The sequence below is a fragment of the Haematobia irritans genome, chromosome 2 (genome assembly GCF_050003625.1).
Source record: "Haematobia irritans isolate KBUSLIRL chromosome 2, ASM5000362v1, whole genome shotgun sequence".
NCBI lineage: Eukaryota > Metazoa > Arthropoda > Insecta > Diptera > Muscidae > Haematobia > Haematobia irritans.
The window spans coordinates 81523881-81549221 of NC_134398.1; the positions used below are offsets into that span (position 1 = coordinate 81523881).

Consider the following 25341-nt stretch of genomic DNA (forward strand, 5'->3'; position numbering starts at 1 on the left):
CGAAATATGTTGTTTCGTAAAACAAAAATTGGTCAATTACACAAACCTTATGTGGACGTATGTTGTTTTGTCAAAAGTATCATACAAATATTTCGATTTTATTTCACAACATATGATGAGATATGTTGTTTTATCAAAATTAAACTTAAAAAATTCCCGAGTTATGTTGTTTTCACCATTCTATATCACCCGATCTAGGGCAGATATTGAAAATCTGTAAACACAGAAAGATGCGTCTATACACTATACACAGCATAAAATTTTTGAGAAATTGTCTTTTCTCGACTTATGGGGTTTTGTCATTAGTCCACAGATATGATGATTGATATTTTCATGGAAGACTATGGCGAAAGCCCTACAAATTAGATTCTGCAATCTACCCACGATTGGTTATATAAAATGGAATAGTCCATTATTCTCACAAAGAGATGGCCTCATTTATATAGAAATCGCGATCGTACCCATAGCACTATTAGAAATATGACATTTCGTACTATAAAAATGTTCTGTCAGTTTTGTGTTTGGCTAATTAAATTTTGTTCGATTGCGCATCAAAGATGGACTGTTAGAGCTCGACCGAAGCGAGTAAGCCGAAGCCGAAGGCTATGTTCGGGAAAAAGGCAAAATTCGAAGATGAAGACGAAGCCGATTTTTAATGTATAATATGTTTCCATAGCTTTCCTTAGATATTAACCCTTTCACTACCGAAATAAACGAAGCCGATTTTTAATGCATAATATGTTTCCATAGCTTTCCTTAGATATTAACACTTTCACTACCGAAATAAACCTAAAAACATTAATTTTTCTTCTGTTTTTACTTGTACTAACAGCATGTAGAACAAAAATTGCCATTTTGAAAACCTACCTCAATTACTTCAAGAGCTATGTGAGCTTGTTCTGAAAACTTGATTCTTGAATTGTGACCAAATGGCCTTACGAAAATAAGCGCTATTTGGCCTATTATATTCCCCAAAGTGTGGGAAAAAATACAAAAAAGGATCCGAAAAAGTATCAGCTATAGTTTTTGTATGAATGTCCATTTACTAGAAACATATAGTAGAAAAAATTTCTCAAATTTTGTAGTTTTCGTTTATTGCCAAAGAAGTTTATAAAAATGTATTTTAGACCTCATCAATATGGAAAATATTTATAGATTATTTAGATTAAAGCCTCTACTTTAAAATAACATCGAGAAAAAAATCGAAACTAAGTGGGAAAATAGAATTTGGTGTATTTTTCGAATGTCCTTCTAAGTAGACATCGGTAGTGAAAGGGTTAACATAGTTCATTTTACGACTTTCAACATTCAAAATAAAATCATAATGAGAATATATCTGTGGAATTATGACAAAACCCCATATGTCTAAGAACTGAATTTTACAAGAGATCGAAAATACACAAGGGGTCACAAACACCAGTGATGCCAACTTGGCGCTTTTACCACTACACCCAGAAAAAGTGACCACTTCTTTAAGTTAAAATGAACTCATTGTGAAGAAAGTTGAACTTCGTATAGCGCCAAAGACATTTTTATTTGCTTGAACGATGTTATTTTCGTAAAAATTAGGTAGAATGCATTCCATATATTAGTTCAAATTTTCCCATATTTATGTACCACTATACTACAGAATGAAAAAATTTAACTGAATTGAATTCATATATGGAATGATTATTTTTCATTCATTTGGACAAATCTTACATATTTGTGGTAAACCTTTTTCTTCAAAATTAGAACAGCTTACCTTCGTTTTTAAATACAGTTTTATTTATTTATATAGGCATTTTTCTTCAATAAAAGACATGTTTTATTAATATATTAAATATATTTATAAAGGATTAACAGCATCGACTGCCTTTGAAATATCAGTTTATTTATTATAAAGTTACCAACAGTTAAACGTAATGCTTTTCTTCTTCTTGTTCCTTATACTTTTAATAAGATGCTACGATTTTGTCCTCTTTTTACAATTTCAATACCTACAAATATAAAAAATCATAAACAAATTTTTCACAAAAGCTTAGCGTCACTGTATTAATGTTACCTGATAATTGAAGATTCCAAAATGAAGACGAATGAATTGGTATTCTGTTGCTGTTTTCCTTCTATATACACCATCACGAACATTGATACACTGAACAAAATATTGTCGTGAGGTCAAAGATTTCATGTCTTTAAAATACGAATACAAATTTTGCTTAGCATAGAAGATGCATTTCTCTAAAATAAAGTTATTTTCCTTGTCCAAAAGTCGATAAACTTTTCAATGAAGTCGTATTGTCGTTATAATTAAGTGATTTGACTTAAAAATGGGTATCTTAACATGAAAGAAAAAATTTATAGGCTAAGGTCAACTTGACTTTAATAATTCAGAAAAATTCTTTAAATTTAACGAAATTGTCTTTAAATTTGTTGTCTTTTTGCATCTTGACTACAAAGCAAAAAATCGTTCAAATATAGGACATGTTTTTCAAAACTTTATTTTAAAGAAGTTTTTTACTTCAAACATAGCATAATTTCTACTGGAAGTCGAGTCCTAATTTGGAAAATAAAGTTGCCGTTAACTCGTTTTTAAAGGACTTTGATAGCATATGAAGAAAAAAAGCTGAGAAAGCGAAAAATTAAAATTTGCTTCCTAGAAGCAAGTACACAAAACCTAAATTTAAAAGAGAATTGTGTCTTAAAAGTATCCTTACTTGTATTCTCCGCTTCTTTGGCTCGGAATCAAAACAAAATTTTTTAAAGTAAAGACAAAATCTTTGGAACCGAGTATGCTTTTTTTTCAGTGTAGACTTACTGTTTGTTATTTATGTTCAATAATTTTGAAAAACGAAAAATTTTCTCACTAATTTAAAATAACAAATATTTTATTTGTTATTTATTATATATTTTAACAATCTCTCCGTATACCATAAACACTATTCCAACTAAAAAAAACAACCCACGCGCAAACATCGATTACAGGTAGATAAAAGAAATATAGGAAAATTTCCTATATTCTAACAAGTGTGTTTCCTTAAGTTTTGAAAGGATTGAATACTTCTTAGTTCGAATGAACTAAAATATTTGTCTATGCCAAGTGTTATTCGTATGTATGATAAGCTTTCTATAATAAAGGAATTCAGTGTTATCGTTTTATAAGAATTTTTACTAAATTTGAGGAAACTTGGTTTCAGTTCGGGTTTTGTTTATTCTAGTTAATGAACTATTCCTAACTACTTTCAGTTTAGGATTTTTTCACTGAAACAATTAAAATTTATTATTTCACACAAAAATTTAACTTAATGGAAATGAAATGGCTAAACTAAATTGATAAACATTTTTTCCTTTAGTTTCGAAGGCACTTTTTTCTGGGTGTAAATTTAGTGCTTTTTGATTTCCAAAAAACACCAAATTGCCTTTTTAGTGCCTTTTCAAATAAGCACCAACTTGGTGCTTTCAGGCATTTTCATTCAGTGCTTTTGTTTTTGTTTTTTTTTTTTTTTTAATTTGAACAGTTTAGACTTTCAAAAGCTTAAGAAACTCAACTATATTGTAAAATATAGAATGTGATTGTTATGAAGGTGGTATTGATTCTTTTTTTTTTAATCAATATTGGTATTTAGGGTATTCTTTAGAAATGCTTAGCGACGAGCACTCATAACTGAAGTAAAAAATATACTCCCTCGGAATATCAATATTTTCCAATTTAATGCCGATAAAATGTTTTTCTCTCTGAAAAAAGTAGTGTGCAATTTGAAAGACTACTGATCAAAATGAATGAGATGAAAGCATTCAAACTGAACAAGGTGTGCACTTGAATAGAGGTTCACAATTTCATAAAATTAAAAAAAAAAAAAAAAATGCGTCAAATCAATAAAAAAAATTCTATAATACATCTTTGGATTTTTTTTAGTAGAGCTTTGAATTTTAGCTGGCTTTAGTAGTTTTTGTGGTCGGAGGTGGTATGTTAGAATTTATAATTTAGTTTTGGTGCTTTTTGCCCTTCGGGAGTTGGCATCACTGACAAACAATTCTGTAGAAAAATGTTTTTTATATTTGTTTGATAGACCTTTTCAATAGCTTTTTTCAATTTTATAAAATTCACCTAGCATCCTTCGATCCAGAGAAAATTAGGAATTACTGACTTATGTTGGTTTGTCAAATGACATTTTATTTTAAAAAATAACAGATCTTTATTTACAGTGTTTTGTCCCATTGAATCCTGACTATGAAAACAACACAACTGACGTTAAATGTGCCCTTATTTGAATCTGTTATTCGACAAAACAACATGACTCGAGATATGTTGTTTTTGGTGAAAAAAGATATTGGTCAATTTGTTGGATTTTTGTTGTTTTGTCAAAAATATCATACAAGTATTTCGAATGTATTTGAAACATATGATGGGATATGTAGTTTTGTCAAAATTATGCAGAAAAATTCGAGAGATATGTTGTTTTTTACGATTCTATATCTCCCCATCTAGGGCAGATATCAAAAATCTGTAAAGACAGAAAGATGCGCCTTCAAAAAATATACACAACATAAAATTTTTGAGAAATTGTGCTATCTCGGTATATGGGGACATATAATGGGGGGAAAATATACACAAATGAAGGAAGGATAAAGATTAGCTAAATTCGTGTTTTCCACAAAATAGTTCAGTATTTCTTTCAATTTGTAAATTTTACTACAAATGCGTTCACCATAAACTTCGTATGTCACTAAAGACATTCTTGCAATTTTGAACTCCAATTTTTTCCTTCAAAATACAACATTTTCTTTAACAAGTGAAAAATTAGCATATTGGAATATTTTTCTGCGCTTCCAAAAACAAAAGGTTTCTAAATTCTTTTTGCGCATTATCATACGCAAAGTGCTAACATCAATTTATTTTTTCTGTGTTCTCTCTGGATGCTAGAAATTAATGTGCAGATGTATGTGCGCAACATCTGAAATAAAGCACATACAATATTTTTATCAATGGTGGATTTTTTATAGGCTAACTAATTTATGAAACCTTAACAATATCTTTATCAAAACAAGGATATTTTTATCAGATATATTACAAAACTTTATTAACAATATCCTCGTACATTTGGTCTTTGGGATCTTTGATAACTTTTTTTATCAGGAAGTATTTACAAATATTATTGATAAAATTGATAAATATTCCAACTTTTTTATCAAAAACAAAATATGTAAAGAAATTCAAACTATCAATGCAAAACTTTCTAATTTTCTTGATAAATTTATTTATCAAAATTTAACAAGAAGTATTTTTTCTGTGATCGGTTTTCGTTAATCTTCCGTCGTGCTCTAGACAGACTCTACCAAAGTGAAAATAATAAGCTTATATTTTGAAGCTTCGAACAAGGCGAAATAAAATGAGTTGCATGTTGGAATTCAAAATACTATAATCGCTTGTTGTGTGTAAAATTTCATATATAAAAAAAAACGTAAAAGTTATCCCAATTTTTATTTAGCAACTTGATTGAATGTTTTTCACTCATTTGTATCAAGTTGCCACTTGCAATTTAGTTAAAATTTTCTAAAATGAACCTACATTTTGTTTCGTGGTATGTTTACCTATTTTGGGTGACCATTTATGTCATCGAGCATAACTTACAACGATATACGTGGTGGTCTACCACAATCACCCATAATATGAATGATAAAAAACTTTATCTTTTTTTATAGGTACGGTTAATGCGTGATGCCAAAAAGTTGATAAAAAAATATATCGTTGTTGGAATGTAATCGTTACAACAACAACAGCAGCATAACTTTTAAAACAATTAAATAACTAAAAAAAAGGCGATTGTTTCTTTTCTCTCCCCTCATTATTATTTGCCGTCGCAAGGTCATTCATTTTGCATATGGCTAATAATGACAATTTTTCCTTAAACATAACTTTTTGTCTGCATTTGGAATATTTCGTACTTTGTACGTGATCATTAAATATCAAAAGTCAGTATCTGTTTAAATTATTAGAGTTGTATTTTTCTCTACGAATTGAAGCAGTAAATCGTGTCATTAGGTACATTTTAATGATAGTAATTAACAAACGACTCAAACCGATTTGCTGATAAGATATTAATTATAAATGTATCAACAAAGCAATTTTGAAAATGTGGCTTACATTTATGGTATGATTAGTTAATATTACAATTTTATAGTTCACTGAATGTGATCTTTGAAATCGATGAATAACAAGGTACATTTTTGCGCCTGTGGGTTGATAACTTCTTTTGGTTTTGTATATCTATATTTTGGCGACGATCAAAAAACTGCACAAGACTATTCGATGTTATAGTGAAGTCGATTCACTCTAATAATATTTCGAATGTTTCGAGGAATAAATGAATCTGAAACAATGCGATTACATTGTGGAGTATTTACATTCAAAATGAATCGTTATGCATTTCTCTTTATTTTTTTGTTTTCGTTCATACACTGAAAAAAAGATCACCGTCTATATACTTACTATTCATTGGTTTATTATTTTGCCTCAAATTTTAAGAAAAATCCAACTATAAATATGATTGGAAAATGTATAAAAAATGCAAAACTCCTATATAAACAGATTATTTCATCAAAAGGTAAAATAATTTCAAATAAATAATAATCCAATAAAGAATTGATTGCGTCAATTAAAAAATTTGTGGTATAGCTTTTAATCTTGTGTAATCTTGGCTTTCATCTCCCAATACATATGAAGTATATAGAAAACTTACGAAAATTGGAAAATAGGAGATTTATTTAGATTTCAAAACTTCCTTTTTGCAAATAAGAAAGATTCCACTAAAAAATCCGTGACAACATTTAATCTGTGAGGGCAAAAGTATCTTGCAGAACAGCCTTGCCGAGAATAATTCCCCACAAGTCTTTCATGTGAAACCGAGAACATACCCGTATGACTGTGTTTTTCATTTCTTACACAGCTAAATACGAAATGGGAATACATAACAAATATATAGATTAAGATTTCAATCTGACTAAAATGTGAATATTGATACTTTTAAAATGTTTACATACAAATCAGTATGTTATATATTATTGAGGACAAAAATTAAATATTTTCCTACACTCTTTGGACTATCTGGGAATGTATTCCATTTATGGTATCGTTAAAACGTGACCATTTGAAGAAAGGGTGGATTTGATCATAATGAAAGTCCAAATCCGCACAATAGAAACAGGAGAAATATATAGGTTCCTACTACAATTACGTCTTTTTTCTAGTCTTCGAATAGGTCATATCCCTAAAAATTGTCTTCGTCGATGCATTCTTCGAATTCATATCTCATAATTATATTATAATATAATGTTAAGTTACTATGCATGATTAATCATATAAACAAAGTCATTTGCAGGAGACATCTCCAATTCCACTTGTTTATATTTTGGTTCATATAACAATAAGTAATTTTTAAGTTCATCATTATTATTACAATATTGGTTATGGATATTTGATCAATTCAGTAAGGAAAATGTTGATATTTGATCAAATACAAAAGTAAAGCAGGGATTGATGTGTCATAAAACAAATAAATAATTGATGATTAATAGGGATCATTTGCCTGGTATTTTTTTATTTATCTATTTATTAAAACTTAAAACCATAAAGATATATGATAGTAAATGCTGAAGATAGTTTTCGATCAAATGATATGTTATAGAATATTGCATTGAAATATTAAAAAAAGTAGTTCCTTCTAGAAAATTTATTGAGGCAAAATATTTAAAATATTTGTGTGTGTTTAAATTTGTTATTATAGAGATAATAACTACAACTACAATATAGTATATTTTTCTTTGTACTTTATACAAATATTTTAATTATAAATCATTTGTTTATTAACATCTTTTTTTTAGGACTGCATCTGGTATGGAGTCTGCAATGAAGACAATTTTCAGCGAAGCCAATATTGTTCATACAATGGCACGGCAAAGCCCATTTCCCAAGAGGGAAGGGAACTTCTAAAGGAACGTTGTGGTCACCTGCTGGAGAATGACGCATCCGATTTTTGCTGTGATAGTAGACAAGTATATAAGCAATATATCATAAAATTTGAAATGCTAATATTGTCTTTGTCTTTTAAGGTGAAAATTCTGAATAAGAATATAAAATTGGCTGCAAATTTCTTAGATCGTTGCCCATCCTGTATGGCAAATTTGGTGCGACATTTATGTGAATTTACATGTTCACCAAAGCAATCGGAATTTATGCATACCGTCGAAACGAAAACCAGTGGTGATGGTGAGTTTAATTTGATGCGAATTTACGAAACCACTGGAATTATTTGAATTTTTATTGATTTTTCTATCGCAACATTCTCCGTAGGTAAATTATACGTCAACAATATTGATTTACATATAACGGCAAACTATACAAATAGTACCTATAAATCATGCTCTCAGGTAAGTTGATTAAATGGACAAAAAATCAAGTTATCCATGGTTATAGAGATTGGGAAACTGCATAGTTTCTAATATCGAATTTAGTAATTTGATAGAACAAAAAATTATAGAATCAAATGGTCATTATTTAGTATTCTCTTCAAATGAAAGAAATGCTTACATATCGTAAATACATAAATTGGTATTTAAGGCCGGTACTATGTTTATTATTGCGAGAAATAAATTTATAAAACCATTATTTCGCACATAGAAAGCGGCGTTTATTTAGGTAACAGGGAGCGCTATTTACAGGGGGCGATATTGAAATAAGTTGGTGGTTGCTGCTTGCTATTACAAAATTAACATTTTATTTCTCCATGGATAATGGATCTGCTACTCCTTTGTATATTTTTGGAACAAAATATGTTTCGTGTTTGCGTTATAAACCCACACAAATAGTTTTAATAAGTAAATTATTTCTTAATTCACATTGCAAATGGCGCCATGCTATAAACGTCAGTTTTTCAAATCAAAAAAAAATAAAGTACCGCAAATGGAAAAAATTTCGGTAGTTTTTCGCATTTTTTGGTTTTGTATGGAACGCGAAAACCGAACAGAGTACCGGCCTTTACATAAAATATTTGTTGTGTAAAAAGTTATCACAACGGTTATATTATTAATCAAATTGCATAAATAAAAAATGGTCCATGGTTTGGATTGTAATTTCTAGGAGGAGAAGAATTTTAATTATATCACCCCAACATCAACTACTAGAATCTCAATGGCATTTCGTTTTCTTCTTCAACGCCATCCACCTGTGGAACTCTTACCAGCGTCAATTCAATTTATTGGCAATGTTAATACATTAAAGAATATATGGACACTTTTCTGCTTAATAGTAACCAATAAACACCATTTTCATTCATTGTTATTAAAAAATTCCGTGTCTACATTTGTTGTGATTTGTATATGTAATTGTAATTGTAAATCCTAAAATTACACTATGGGCGGATATCGCAAAACAGCGGCAAAAAGTCAAATTTTCAAAATTAAAAATTATTGGATGTTCCAATTGAAATTACTTTAAAACATCTTGGAAAGTACAAATCGAAGTGCCAATGTTTACCAAAATTTATGCAAGTTGTGTGTAATCAAGGAGTGCAAAAATTTTAAAATTTCGTGTTTAATTTTTCTTCGCAATAAAAGTGAATAAAGAAAACTTTTAAATGTAGATTCTAAGAAGAGGATTAGTAGTTCAAAATGCTGTAAACACTTTAAAAAATATTTTTTTGTTTTTGAACATGAATTTGTGGTTTCAACAGTGCTGTTTATTTGTGGAATATAACTAGAAATATTAACGATTGTTAACGAAAATCTTTGCTTATTATTGTTCGTGAGGAAGTTACGTGCTGTAAAGTTTGTCTGCCCAAACTTGTCCATACTAAAATAAATGTAATTTTTCTAAAAATAGTGAAGATAAAAATAGCGAATTATTCTCATTTTGTCTGAAAAACAAAAAAGAGAAAAATGCTATCCTTACTTTCTGGAAAAGTAAAATATTTATTTCATTTATTTATTGTATCACATACAACAAGATTTACAATCTTATAATTACAGTATGTGATTAGACAAGTTTCTACAGCATTTGTTTACAAATTGGTAGTAAAACAGACAAGGGTATAACAAACATTAAGTACATTAAATACAAAAAACTCAAATAGATTAACAATAAATTTAAAATTAAACGTAGAAATACAAAATACATAAAAAAATTAGAACAAAAGTAAAGCAGCAATAATTAACTAATTTTGAAAATGATTGAAAATAGCCTTTTTGAAGTTATATGCGTTGCCAATACGTTGAATATCTGGTGGAAGGGAGTTCCAAAGACGGGTTGTATTTGTGAAAAATTGTCATTCAGAGATGAGAAGTTGGTGGCGGGTAGGTATAACGAGTATACGTCTGTTAGATCTGCCAAAATTTAATTTACTGTGGAGGTACGGTGGATTTTTTGTGTAAATAATTTTGTGCATCAATGTAAGTGCTTTAATTTTCATGTAATCCACAAATTCCACCCAGAATAAGCCTCTACTAAACAGAGAACAGCTATCGTACCGTTTTAAACCATAAAAAATACCATATAAAACCCACGAAGAGTTAAGCAAATTAATGAAAATAAAATAATTATATTAAAAGGAAGTGGGAAAGCCACAAGAGAACCAAAATAATGGTTCCATGGCCACAATTGGGCGATACATATATATGAGAGTTATATCTAAATCTGAACCGATTGATTTTTTGCAGGTATAGTTAGTACTATAGAAGATTACATTCTGCCAAATTTGAGTAAGATCGGTTAATAAATAAGTGTTTTATAGTTAAATTTGGGAAAATCAGGCTATACATATATATATATGGGAGCAATATCTAAATCTGAACCGAATTTTATGAAAGTTTTCATTCTTTAAGGCAACTATTAAAGATTACTTTGTGTTAAATTTGAAGAAAATCGGGTAGTAAATAAGCGCAGTATGATCTCATTTGTCGAAATCGGGCGATACATATATGTGGGGGCTATATCTACGTTAGGTTAGGTTATGTGGCAGCCCGATGTATCAGGCTCACTTAGACTATTCAGTCCATTGTGATACCACAGTGGTGAACTTCTCTCTTATCACTGAGTGCTGCCCGATTCCATGTTAAGCTCAATGACAATCTAACTTTGATGCAATTTTTTCAACACAATTCAACAATGTTTGTCCTTTTACCAAGAAAACACCTAATACAAAATTTTATCAAAATCGGTAAATAATTGCGACCGGAATCCTGCGAACAACAAACACAGACGAACGGAATTAGAATTAGATACCGACGTAAGTGATTTTTATGGTTAATATTTGTTTATTCGTAATTAATACAATTAATTTAATAAAATGACAATTGGTTTATAATATTCACATAAAGTTCTGGTGCTTTCTTAATAAGCAAAATAAGCAAGTATAAATTAAACTCCATATATGAGTATATTCTATAGTATTCCCAGTGGAATTACAATTTCGGACCCTCTATAGTAACGTACCTGTAATAAGGAGGATTGACTCCCTTTTTGTTGGTAATATTTGATTTTAATAAGAAATACAGATATACCATGTTTGGAGACACCAGATTGATTGTAAATAATTTTTGCCGCAAATTTTCAATTTCCGCCCATAGTGCATTAATCACATACTGTAGTTTAAAAGATTTTGTATATCTTGTGGTATGTGAACGAATAAATAAATTTAAAAAACTGACAACTGATCAATTATTTGTGCCAAACAAACCCTGCAGATTAACCAAAAACTATAGGTCACCTGTCAAACAAAAAACAAAATACATTTATTACTTAACATATAATATTTCACAACATTTCTTGATCTCTTATATTCTTCTAGGTGTCTGTACCATCTACAGGCCAACTCGCCATGGATATTGTATGCGGCGATCACACTGCTTCACGTTGTAGTGCTACTAAATGGTTTACCTATATGGGTGATGCCAATAATATCTACGTACCTTTTCAAATAACTTATGTACAGCACCAAAACAGTTCGTCCATCATTGACGGTTACCGTCCACTGGATCCTCAAACAGTTCCTTGTAGTAGCCCGCTAAATGTAAGTGTCATTGTAATCACGATCATGTTGATTGGCAAACTAAATGTAAAATTTGAATTGCAGGATAAGACACCAGCATGTTCCTGTACTGATTGTGAGGCATCATGTCCGATCCCTCCTCCGGAACCACCAGCACCAACGCCATTTATGATTGGCGGCTTCGATGCATTTACCGTTATAATGATAGCAGTATTTGCGGTCGGAAGTTTATTGTTCCTAATGGGCGTTTGCTTATTCCCCTCCAAAAATATGGATGGTAAATTATTGCACATTTTTCTAGTTTCCAATTCTTAAATTGTATACTTAAAAATACTTTTTTTTATAAATCAATATTTTTCCATGGTGGCAATGTTGTACTATGATGACCAAACATACGAGGACATATATTAATTTTAATTTCTGTTTCTCGTTTTTGTTGTTGTTTTTCTATATATATGTGAGCACATATTTTTATATACATATATACAATAGAACATCGTGATAAAATTTAACGTTATTCAATTCTTTTTTATAAGCACATTTTGTGATAATCGATCGTGCAGCATGATGGTAGATATACGGAAGAAATTCGATCACAATAATAGTTACAACACTGTTCATATTGTCGTCTTAGTTTTTGCCAACGTTTTAAGACTACAATTCTTAGGGTTGTTTTAGTGCCATATTATTATTGATGGTGGATATAAACAAAACATCACATCGCATACAAAAAGTTTACTAACCGTTAATGTTTTTAAACCGGTTATGTACTAATTGGAGGAATCGGCAATAATAGCGGCAAAATATCCTACAATATTTTACATACATTCGAATGTCTATGTTAATGTTAATGTTAATGTTTATTTTTTTTTTTTTTGATTTGTATCACATAGATTTTTAGATTTCTCACTCGGTTTTTATATAAACTAAATATTTCAAAAGGCTTTAATCTCACCCCTTTTTCTGTCCTCTAATGAATCGGTTTTGATTTTTATTGCTGCCTCTTTTTTTTTAGACAAATCGTTGAACTCAACCGAAAATTAATTGCTAGAAATTATTTTATTTTTGTTTAATTTTGCTATTTATTTAATGTATCGTTAGAAGAATCTATATATGAAGGAGGGTAAAGGAAAGGTAATCGGCTCTATCAGATCCTCCTACATGACCTCTTATATAGATAATTTCAATAACGTGCTAAATAGTGCATTCTCCTAATTTTTTTTCTCACAAATAAATAATGTTTTGTTTTAAAAACAAGACGATATAGGTAGGTCAATAATATTTAGGAAGTAAACGTAAATCTCCATACTTTTTTGTTTGATAGATCGGTATGATTATTCGTGTACTACTATTGTTGTTATAATTATTAATTATTAGATATTAGTTATTAAAATTATTCTATTTCACTATTTATGATGTTGTATGATGATTGGCCAAAAACAATTTCTCTAATTCAGTTTTGGTAGGTGAAGGTTTGATGGATAACCGTTATAGTACGTCATTTGGCAGACGTTACACTGGTGCACACACAGTCAACAATACGTTGGCTACTGAGGAGGACTCGCCCCTGCAATCGAAAACATCCAGTACGTCCTTGGTTTGATATCTGAACATAAGAAACTTATGAAACTAACATACACAACACACACACATTTTTATTGTTAATTGGTAGCACTTGTTGTATACATATGTATACATATGTATGCATTTATGTATTTTTTATATTTTAATGTGTATATGAATTTGTTTTTATGTGTTTTTGCAAAAATGTCGCAAATGTCCTATAAGCTTTTTCTGTTTCCATCAGTTTTTTTCTAATGAACCTCATCTTGTTTTTCACACATCTACACACATCTGTTCCACACACATTGGCATTAAAAGTGTCGTCTGTCACCTAAAAAATCTGCTTTACTTTACTTCCATTCTGTACTATTTGTCAAACGGTTCCTTTATTCCATTCGTTGTTTTCAGGAGATTAAATTTAAAGGTGTTTAAAAAGGAAGATTTTTGAATTATGAAAACCATCTGTCGTTCATGAAAATTGTGTCATTATGTAAAAAATCTCCCTTTTTCATTGGCAAAAATTGAATTTTATATTAGCTTACTTTTCTATCTGTCTATGTGAACCATAATATTTTAGTGCTTATTTGCTGTAATGTGTTAGCTAGCTTTAATTTAATTACCAATGCGCTTCTAACTCTAAAACATGGATTTAGATCCATGGACTGTGCATTCGTTTTCTCAAACTTGTACCCTGTCTACTTGGATATGTAAGGATATTGCCAGATATTTGGAATATTGGCCAAGTTGAATTAATCCAAAAGATAAAAAAGTCACGCAGCCACCACCACACTTTTTTTATAACTCACAAATGTTCTGATAGTTAAGTTATAACTTTACCTACAATTTATTTCCTGCTAACGGACAGCTAAAGTTTAACAGTTATATAAAGACACTTCTTAAAAAAAATGTATGTAAACCGGTTGAAGAAGGAAGTGACAGACAGTACTCGAATTGTGCAATTCTATCTGTCTAATTTAGAAATTACACGTTATCGTTCTATTTCGATTTATTTATTTTTCCCTTAAACCGATTATGAGCGGTGCTCCTTTTTCCTATTACTACAAAAAATAAGTTCAGCTTTATTTTTTGTATATATACATATGTGTTCTAGTCAAGTAGAAAAACTTGATATGTTTTATTAGCAAAGTGCAAACGGCGTATCGCACTACGCCTCAAATCACAACGGTTAGGTTGGAGAGAGGAACCCTCGTCTCCGCTAGTTACTACCAAAGCCAGTATACATCTGGTGTGCTCATATTTCTTCTTTTCGTCGCATATTATTCCCAAGTAAATAAATATATATATTGGTCTGAAATAATTAGTTTTTATATAGGAATATATTATTCATTGATTCATTAATTTTTTACTCATATCCAAAGAAAAAAAACAAATATAGTTATAATCAATCTACTCTCATAAAATTAATATTTTTTTGAATAAATTTTATTCATTTATAATTATTTCACCTTTTGATGAAAAATACAATAAATATATTAACGCAGAAATCAATCAAATTTTTTAAGTAGATTTTTATTTCTAATTAATTCTGTGATTTATACTATTATTTTCGTGATTGAAGCAATTTTAGTTAAAAAATTAATTCCATACGCTTTTGTATGAAAAGATGATTTGGATATCTCGAGGATCGAGATTTCGTGAATACACAGAAAAAAATGTCTTTTTGATTTTATAAAGCAATTAATTAAATTTGTAATTGAAATTCTTTCAATCGCGAAAATTATACTATCAATCACAGAAATAGTTAGAAATACAAATATACTTACAAGTATACTTGATTAATTAGTTTTCGATTCAATTAAAAATTTAATTGATCTTGATCGTACACCTCCATTAATTTTTGATAAAATTAATTAAAATATATTTTTTTTTGATACGATTTTGTACTATCTTACGATTACAAATATAGTTTTCTTCAATTTGAATAAACATTCAATCAACAATTCATTAATTGGATTTAACAAATCAATGACTATACTAGTAATTTCATGGGAAATATTATTTTATTTAATTAAAATGTTAATTCGAATAACAAGCTTGTAATTAAAAATGTAAATATTTTCAATCGTTTTCGTAATTGACGTTGTTTTTAAATTGATTAAAAAGTAAATTTTATCGATTTATTGTTTAATTAACCATAACCCATTTTCATGAAGCTAAGTTTGTGCTATGTTAGCTAACGAACTTTTAAACCGTACTATGGACTATATGTCATCTTGCCTTTATACGTCAGTTAGAAACTCAACTGCTGAAATTTTTTTAGTTAAAGATATTTCCATTTTACTTTCTGAAAAATGAGCGTACGTTTTCAGTTTTACTCCCAAGCTCAGTTAGTGCTACGTTAGCTAACGAACTTATAAACCTGGCTATCGACCATCTTGACTTTATATTCTATATGTCAGTTAGTAACTTTACTGCTGAAATTTTTTCAGTTAAACTTAACCAGAGAGAATATCTTTGCATTTCTTTACTTTCTGTTAACTGGCATTTAAAGCCTAACGGAGCTATATCAAAATGGCCGTTAATCAACTTTTTAATTGCCAATATTTTGGTGACATTTTTGTGTAGTGTGAACGTAGTATTAGATACAATTTTTTTGTAAAAAAAATAAAAGTGCATATTATTTAGCACTTTGTTATGTGTTTTCCGATTATACCAATCTTATGTATCTTAACAAAATCTGATTATATCCGAACAAAATGTTCAATGGTTTCTTAACTGGCTTTGACTAAAATGTTAATTGTATCAGTCATTTTTTTTTTGATTGATAACGTTTTCAGCTTGATTTTTACTCCACCATCCCAGAATAGTACCGGAATGAAAACACTTGGATAAGCTTTGAAACACTTTGAAATGTCACCAGCATAACCACCGTCGAAACCATTTTTAGTGGTTGTCTTTCTTTACCAATTACACGCATAGTTGCGGAAAATTCCCAACGATATGTAATTAACAAACTAACTATGGTAGCAAAAATAGTCCCTAGCCGATACATGAAATGTTTCACTATGGACGACGGTAGTATAAATGTTATTCCGCCATCTTGTCGTGTGACATTAGAAACACGGTATAGTTCAATATTGCTCATATAGGCAAAACGAATTCAAGTATTTGTTACAGTATTAATGTGTCTTTATTGAATTAAAATCAATCAAGAATGAAAATTAATTTTCTTGAACACAATTCTGCAGGCGATTTGCTATTCTTGTTTGGGTTGTTCTATACGTACTCAAAAAAGCTAGTAGGGCAGTTTCGAGACTCTTACCTCCCTCCATTTGCTTTTTTAATGATGTTTTCACTGTTCTCACAAACCTCTCGGCTTGTCGCTGGATGCAAAGATGAAGTTGTTAAGTGCTTAATGCCGTTGGTCTCACAAAAACGGTGAAATTCACACGACGTAAATTGAGTTCCATTATCTGTTGTGCTTCTTATTCGTCTTCCTCATACCACAAAACCATGTTTCAGCAACTTACACATATGTAGTAACTTTAGTCAAAATCTGTATATATTACTATTCCATATTTTTTTTCGACAAATGTTGCAATTGACAATAATTTATGCTAAAACCTCTTCTATCCCCAACACTCAATCATGGCTTTTTCCTCGTTTGCACAGTTCTTGGTAATTATTTATTTTATGCAAAATTTTAATGGCAATATTCATTATGTCTATCATTGTAAAAAAAAGAAGAGAATTAAAATCAGTGAACTCATAGAACAAAAACAAATTATTTTTAGATGTTGTATTTTGTTATATTTTATTATTGATGTCGCATAAATTATGAAAAATTGTTGTGAAGGTGTCGTTATGAATTAAGAACAACAAAAACTGATCTCTGTCAAGAAACTTTAGTTTTTTTTTGATAGCTGATGGACTTAAACTGAAGTATCTAAACCCCTATATTTTCTGCTTCTTTATTTCTGAATTCTCCTGCAGCCGATGGCAATGAAGTCGATGGTCCTAATCATGACAGTATTGATATAGTTGTTGAGTCCGAATCAGGCTACTTTGAACATTTGGGTGCAAAGACTGAAAAATACCTGGAAGAATTCTTTACAGCCTGGGGCAAACTGTTCGCTACATATCCTTGGTTAACTCTTTTGGGTGGCCTAGTTTTAGTTGCAGCTCTTGGAAGTGGTATTAAGTTTTTACACGTTACAACTGATCCAGTAGAGTTATGGGCATCGCCACAGTCGCGTTCACGTGTGGAGCGTGAATTTTTCGACTCCAAGTTTCAGCCATTCTATCGCATCGAACAGATCATAATTAGGGCAGTAGATTTGCCAGATATTATTCACAATACATCTAATGGCCCCATCCAATTTGGCCCGGTCTTCGATAAACAATTTTTAACCGATGTCTACCATCTCCAAGAAGATATAAAAAATCTGGGTAGTGATATTGAAAATGCGACAATGCTTAAAGATATTTGCTTTGCTCCTCTTGTATCTGGTGATTCTACCCCAGTGGAAACATCAAATTGCATTGTTCAATCTATATGGGGTTATTTCAAGGATGACCTGGATCGGCTGGATGATTCGGATGAGGATAATGGATTTGAGGTAAGGGAAAATCAACATTTATACAGGGTTCGCTAGATAGACAATTGTGTGTTTTCATTTTCAGGTTAACTATTTGGACGAACTGTATCAATGTATAAGTAATCCTTATCTATGTTTGGCTCCATATGGAGGACCTATAGATCCGGCTATTGGCCTTGGTGGATTCCTAAAATCTGGTGAACAACTGGGCCCAGACACTAAATACGAACGTGCTACTGCCCTAATATTAACATTCCTTGTTAGAAATCATCATGACAAACACAAATTAACTGCTGCCTTGGAATGGGAGGAACGTTATGTAAACTATATGCTGAACTATACACAGAATCGTATGAGCAAACACATGGATATAGCCTTTACATCGGAACGTTCAATTGAAGACGAGTTAAATCGTGGTTCACAATCGGATGTCCTGACCATACTGGTGTCTTATCTGATTATGTTTGCTTACATAGCAATATCGTTGGGTCATGTACAGGAAATCGGACGTGCCTTTATTGATAGCAAGATTACTTTGGGTGTTGGTGGTGTTATCATTGTCTTGGCTTCCGTTGTATCGTCAGTTGGTATTTTTGGTTATATTGGTGTTCCTGCTACTTTGATTATTGTTGAGGTGATACCATTTTTGGTATTGGCAGTTGGTGTCGACAATATCTTCATCTTAGTTCAAACTTATCAGCGTGATAGCCGACGCGCAGATGAAACACACGAAGAACACATCGGAAGGATATTGGGACGTGTTGGGCCTTCAATGTTGCTAACATCGATCAGTGAAAGCTGTTGCTTCTTTTTGGGAGGTCTCTCTGATATGCCAGCCGTTAAGGCATTTGCACTCTATGCTGGTATGGCATTATTATTTGATTTCCTCCTACAAATTACATGTTTTGTAAGTCTTTTGACTTTGGACACGAAACGCCAAGCTGATAACCGTCTGGATGTGTGCTGTTTCATTCGAGGCAAAAAGACTGATGCAGCACCGATTACTGAAGGTCTACTCTATAAGTTCTTCAAGAGTGTTTACGTCCCCTTTTTGATGAAGAAAACGGTACGGGTTATTGTCATGATTGTATTCTTTGGTTGGCTGTGTTCAAGTATAGCTATCGCACCTCGAATTGACATTGGACTAAATCAAGAGCTTTCCATGCCTGAAGACAGCTTCGTTTTACGATATTTCCAATCATTAAATAAGTACCTGAGCATTGGACCGCCGGTATACTTTGTTCTGAAGTCGGGCTTGAACTTTTCAACAACATTCGATCAGAATCTTGTGTGTTCTGGCCAGTTTTGCAACGATGACAGTGTTATAACTCAGATTTATTTAGCGAGTAAGCGGTCCAATGTGACATATATTGCTAGACCAGCTTCAAGTTGGATTGATGACTATTTTGATTGGACCCAGGCCTCAACATGTTGCAAATACCATCCAGACACAGGCGGTTTTTGTCCACATCAAGGTGAGTTATGAAGTATTTATTTAAATATTTTTGGTATCTATATTTGCTTAGTTCGGCTTGAGGTCATGTGAATAAAAACAGATGTTGTTGTTTTTTGAGTTGTATTTTTATATTTAAAATTTTCCAATATTTCGAGACATCTCCGATGCTCGTCTTCAGGGAAATTACTTTAAACAAAAAGAAAAAACATTTAACACATTAACAAAAAATATATCATTACATGAAAAACACAGATAATTACATTTAAATTTAAAGAACAGTGAACTTCTTTACAAGGGAGTATATTTACAACTAAAAGCTAATCTGTCTTTCTATATTTTTGTAATAATATATATATAATATAAATGATTACAGGTATTTGCTTGAAATGATAAAACTAACTAATACATATTTTAAAAATACTGAGTGAAAAATACTATAATAAAAAGAAATACATATATATAAAAATTATGAAATTAAAACAAAAGCTAAACGTGATGTTTAAAACTAATATCCTAAAACTAAAACCCTAACGCACACTTTTATAAAAAAAATAAAATAATTATGAAAAAATAAATGGTGACATAATTATTGTCAGTGAGAAACGTGACTAGTTCAAACGATTATTATGAAAATGCAAAATCAATCTATCTTTAAATGTATGAGAAGAAATTGAAAAATCCTTAGCAATAGCAGGCAAATGGTTCCATAGCCTTGTTATGCGAATTGCAAAAGATTTCTCAAAAATGTTGTGGCTGAAATGATCCACGCGGAGTTATGAATTTCTTGGGGTGTGTAAAAAATTGAAGTTATGCAGAAGATAAGAAGGTTGTCTGCGTTTTATGACATTAAAAAAGAAACAAAGACATTTTATGGATACAAAATCGTTAAAAGTGCAACCCAAGATTTATTGCAAAAGAATAAAATAAAAGTCACCTGCAATACATGACAGTATTTAGGTTAGGTTAGGTGGCAGCCCGATGTATCAGGCTCACTTAGACTATTCAGTCCATTGTGATACCACATTGGTGAACTTCTCTCTTATCACTGAGTGCTGCCCGATTCCATGTTAAGCTCAATGACAAGGGACCTCCTTTTTATAACAGTGCAGTGAAACCACTTAGAGAAGCTTTGAAACCCTCAGAAATGTCACCAGCATTACTGCGGTGGGATAATCCACCGCAGAAAAACTTGTTGGTGTTCGGTCGAAGCAAGAATCGAATCCACGACCTTGTGTATGCAAGGCGGGCATGCTAACCATTGCACCACGGTGGCTCCCAGTATGACAGTACTTGCTATTGTTGTTGTTGTTATAACAGTTTAGTGTGATTTCATCCATTTTATGTTATACGGTTTGGTACTTCAGCTTGTGGCCAGATCGAGGAACTCTGCGACTAAGGTGGGGTGTGTCCAGAGTGATCTGGAGGTAAGCCGGGTTGGTTTAGCAGTGCAAGAGAAACGAGAACGCGTGTCGTGTGGCCCTTGGTTGCAAATTGGACATAAGTCAGCTACGCTGCTATCAATCACTGTAGGAATTGAGGCGACTGCACCTGCCTGGTGTTAATTGGGCTAAAACTACCCTAGTCTGCCCTGGGAGGTTTCTTTCCTCCGGTGCTATGGGCGGTGGTCGGACTCCGAGAACAGGATTAACGTTGTAGCTTCTCACCGCTTCAGCTACAGTATCCTGTTCAAAACTGTCTCGTATGCTGCTTGATCTAGAGGCTCTCTTTGTAGCGCTGGATCTCGCGCTCTAGATTATGTATATCAACCCTTGGTTGTGTGGTTGTGTATCCATGAGATGGTGGTTTGGATGATTACTGCGATAACAACCCAGGAGATACTGCTTTGACAACATGTAATTGTGTCTTCGCACAGGGATGATCTTTGTCTCCACATGAAGGTGATCCAGGGGTGTGCTGCGGAGCCACCCAGTCGCAGTTCTAAGGGCAGCGTTCTGGAAGGTCTGTATGTTTTTCCACTGCGTATCGCTAGTCTGCGGTGTCCACACTGTAGCTGCATAGTTTACCACTGACCGGCCAATTGCCGGCCTGAAAGGCTGTTGAAAGGACCCCAAGAATCTTGGGGTAATTTGTGGTCGGAATTATATCGCCATCGACAACATTGGGTCCATATCCCAAGATTGTACAATCATCTGCCTATGATACAATTTCGACGCCGTCCGGAGGGCGGTAACCCAACGCTTGTTTCCGGCCTGTAGGGACGTGTTCTCGATGTCCTCGAAAAGTCTGGCATGGTTGACCATATCGAATTCCTTCGATAGGTCAAACGCCACGAGGAACGTCCTGTGACACGACGTGGGCTGATTGAGTCCCCTATTTATAAATGCTGAAATGGCATGCAAAGCCGTTGTCGTACTGTGTACTTTGCGGAATCCATGTTGATGATTATCAGCTGGAAAATTCTCCACAAGGCTGGGTAGGAGTAGTGCCTCAATTGTCTTGGCTACTGGCGAAAGAAGGGAAATCGGTCTGTACGATTCACCCTCGCTCGAGTCTTTGCCTGGTTTCAGTAGTGGAATCATCCTACCCATTGTCCAGACATCGGATATAATGAGCGATTCTAAGGACAAATTGAGGAGTCTGGTCAAGTACTCAACTCCCAGTATTCCCAGGTGCTTCAGCATTAGCATAGAGATTCCGTCAGGGCCCAGCGTTTTGGATGGTTTCGCGCTGTTGATTACATCGGTAACTTCGTCTATGGTAAATTGCGGGGTTCGAGAGGGCTCTCACTGTTAACCAAGTGTTCCGCTTGTGCTCGTCGACTATCTTACTAATCTCTAGATTCAGTTCCCTGATTCTAGAATCTGCAGGGTTACCACGACGGTGTTCATCACGCTCGTCTGCGAGTCCCGCCGCTTCGGCTGGTAAGTTGGGCCTCACTTGGGCAATTCGACCAGCTGGACTGAAGCGAGCGGCTGCTGCGTTGATGATGTCCCGGAACGTCCTCTGGGAAATGTGAACATGGGAGGGGGACAGGAGCTCACTGATGCGGCGATCTGTGTCTCTGAAGTCTTCCCAGTTGGATTTCTTTTGGTTAATAAGCGTCCGGCGTTCAGAGGTTATGAAATCGGAGAGTCGGTTAATAGTGAGAATTATGAGGAGGTGATCTGATGCCAATGAAATGACGGGTTGCCAGGATACGTCATTTATCAGATATATCTGGCGAATTGCTGCAATCACCCATAATTCTCGTGGAGGCCTTTTATTTCACCGTGCAAAATGTGGAGTCAACTATCTGCTCCGCCAAATCTATGCCTCTCTGGTCATTACCTAGGAGAGAATGCCAAAGTTTATGGTGGGCATTAAAGTCTCCTAGAACCAATCGGTTATGCCCGCACAACAGCCACTCAATGTTTGGGCTATAACCTGGAGCACAGCTTCCAAGACTCGACTGCTACCCCCATACATTCCATATACGGGTCACTAGTGTCTGGCACAAGCGGTATAGGTCTATATTGCACGGAACGGTGTAATATGAAAGTCAGGACACCACCTCCATTTCTTGTGCGATCCTTTCGTAGCACATTATATCCATGACAATGGCGTAGGCTGCAGGTGGGAATCTGCTTGTTTTCCTGGATCCCTGCGACCCTAATCCTTTTCCGATTCATCAAGTTCACGATCTCGCTAATCTTACCACGGAGCCTGTTACAATTAAATTGGAAAAATGATGCACTTTCCGGAACTGGTACAACAATATTTGGTGTCAGATGCTGCGGCGGAGAATATTGTGGGGGGGTCGCATAGTCAGAAGTGGGTCTGTCGTTGGCACAGCATCCTGTCACGTAGTCAGTATGACTATACTCCCGTAGCGATGTTAAGCCGGGCAGTTCCAGAAGTGCACCCATTCCAAACACCGGTTACACCTCACCGAAACCGAGCGATGATGAATTTGGTTTCGGCAAACTGCACAGTACCACGGCGTTCTCCTCTATTCCGGCTCGGTCCAAAAGCAAGCGGAGAAGGCTCCCCGGGATGCACCTTCTCCAACACAAAAATACGGACGAAACAACACGTACACTGATGTGGCAGCCGCTGGCCTGTGAATAGTATCCATCGGGTCAATCCGGTACAAAGAACCCGCCGCCGTGGGTTTGTATTTGCTATTTGATGCTATTGTTGTGACCCCTGTTGGTGTTATAAGATATTGTTGTATTATTAAATGCCATTAAAACAATGTTTCTTTTTATAAATTGAGTAATTACGTTTGCTTCTATTATAATTATGGCAATTGTATTGTATTACATTGGTAAATTATATAAATATTTTCTGTTTTTGTTTTAGATTCATCATGCGAATCTTGTATTATTAACCGTAACAACTTGCATCGCCCCGATGAAAAGGACTTTGGCAAATATTTGCCCTTCTTTTTACAAGACAACCCTGATGATTATTGCGCTAAAGCTGGACACGCGGCGTATGGCAATGGCGTACGTTATAGCATGATACCAGGAACTAACGAAAGCCAAGTGGAGACTTCTTATTTTATGGCCTACCATTCCATTTTGAAAACATCGGGTGATTATTATGGAGCTTTGCGATCGGCTCGCAAGGTATCGGCAAACATTACCCACATGCTACAGGGCCGCTTAATGTCCCAGGGTGTACCAATGGAAGAGGCTCTGCAAGTTGAAGTTTTCCCCTATTCTGTCTTCTATGTGTTTTACGAACAGTATCTAACTATGTGGCCCGACACATTGCAGAGCATGGGCATTTCCGTGCTAGCTATATTCATTGTGACGTTCCTGCTGATGGGCTTCGACATACATTCATCGCTTGTTGTGGTAATAACAATTACAATGATCGTGATCAATCTTGGCGGAAACATGTACTATTGGAATATATCCTTGAATGCTGTATCGCTGGTGAACTTGGTTATGGCTGTAGGCATTTCTGTTGAATTTTGCTCACATTTGGTCCATAGTTTCTCAATATCAACGGAAGGTACACGTGAGAAACGCGCTGCCGATTGTCTCACAAAAATGGGCAGCTCAATATTTTCGGGAATAACTCTGACGAAATTTGGCGGCATTCTAGTGTTGGCATTTGCCAAAAGTCAAATCTTCCAAGTATTCTACTTTAGGATGTACTTGGGAATTGTATTGATTGGTGCAGCCCATGGCTTAATATTTTTACCTGTTCTCCTTAGTTATATTGGTAAGTAAACATTGAGCTATACTCCCATCACATCGTTGTTTTTATAAAAATTTAACGTCCATTCATGCCTATTCTTGCAATGTGTTGTCTTCTAACCATACTAATGTCTATTTGTAAAAATCATGTGAATATTGTCCTTAAGCTTTTCGACATTCCGTTAGAGATATGGATAAAGAAACCATAGAAATATTTTAGGAAGATATGATAAGCTTTTATTGTTAGAAAATAAATCTTGTAAATATATTTCACAAAACTCATTGGAATGCTTCGCACACATACTTCTCAATATTTCCAATGTGTACTCTTGAGATGTAGCAATAGAACAAAAAAATATTAATAGGACAATGATAAAATCACTTGTAGTCATCAAAGTTGCAAATTAGTCAAAGTTGAAATTATAGATTTTAAAATGAATATGCATTAGTAGATAAATTTATTTCGATATTTAATTCTAAACCCTATTGTATGAAATAGAGGAGAAATATGATTCAAATTCATTAGTTAAATGTAGCTACTCAAGAGTTAAATCCCTAATATGTGTTCTTGATCGACTCACACATATAGTGTG

General features: G+C 33.2%; 1 protein-coding gene across 4 annotated transcripts in view; it reads left to right on the top strand.

Moving 5' to 3' along the window:
* Npc1a (Niemann-Pick type C-1a) overlaps positions 1-25341 on the top strand; it is a 66935-nt gene that overhangs the window by 30052 nt on the left and 11542 nt on the right. For 3 of the 4 annotated variants that reach the window (XR_012719341.1, XM_075295418.1, XM_075295416.1), the window contains exons 2-10: positions 7861-8031; positions 8089-8245; positions 8330-8406; positions 11820-12041; positions 12105-12297; positions 13478-13606; positions 17538-18163; positions 18228-19617; positions 23901-24773. Coding sequence is in view for 3 of the 4 variants with exons in the window: in XM_075295418.1 (XP_075151533.1) it covers positions 7861-8031; positions 8089-8245; positions 8330-8406; positions 11820-12041; positions 12105-12297; positions 13478-13606; positions 17538-18163; positions 18228-19617; positions 23901-24773 (3838 nt within the window). In the remaining variant the exon portion in view is untranslated. The remainder of the gene's footprint in view (positions 1-7860; positions 8032-8088; positions 8246-8329; positions 8407-11819; positions 12042-12104; positions 12298-13477; positions 13607-17537; positions 18164-18227; positions 19618-23900; positions 24774-25341) is intronic. The other variant, XM_075295417.1, reaches the window with a different exon arrangement.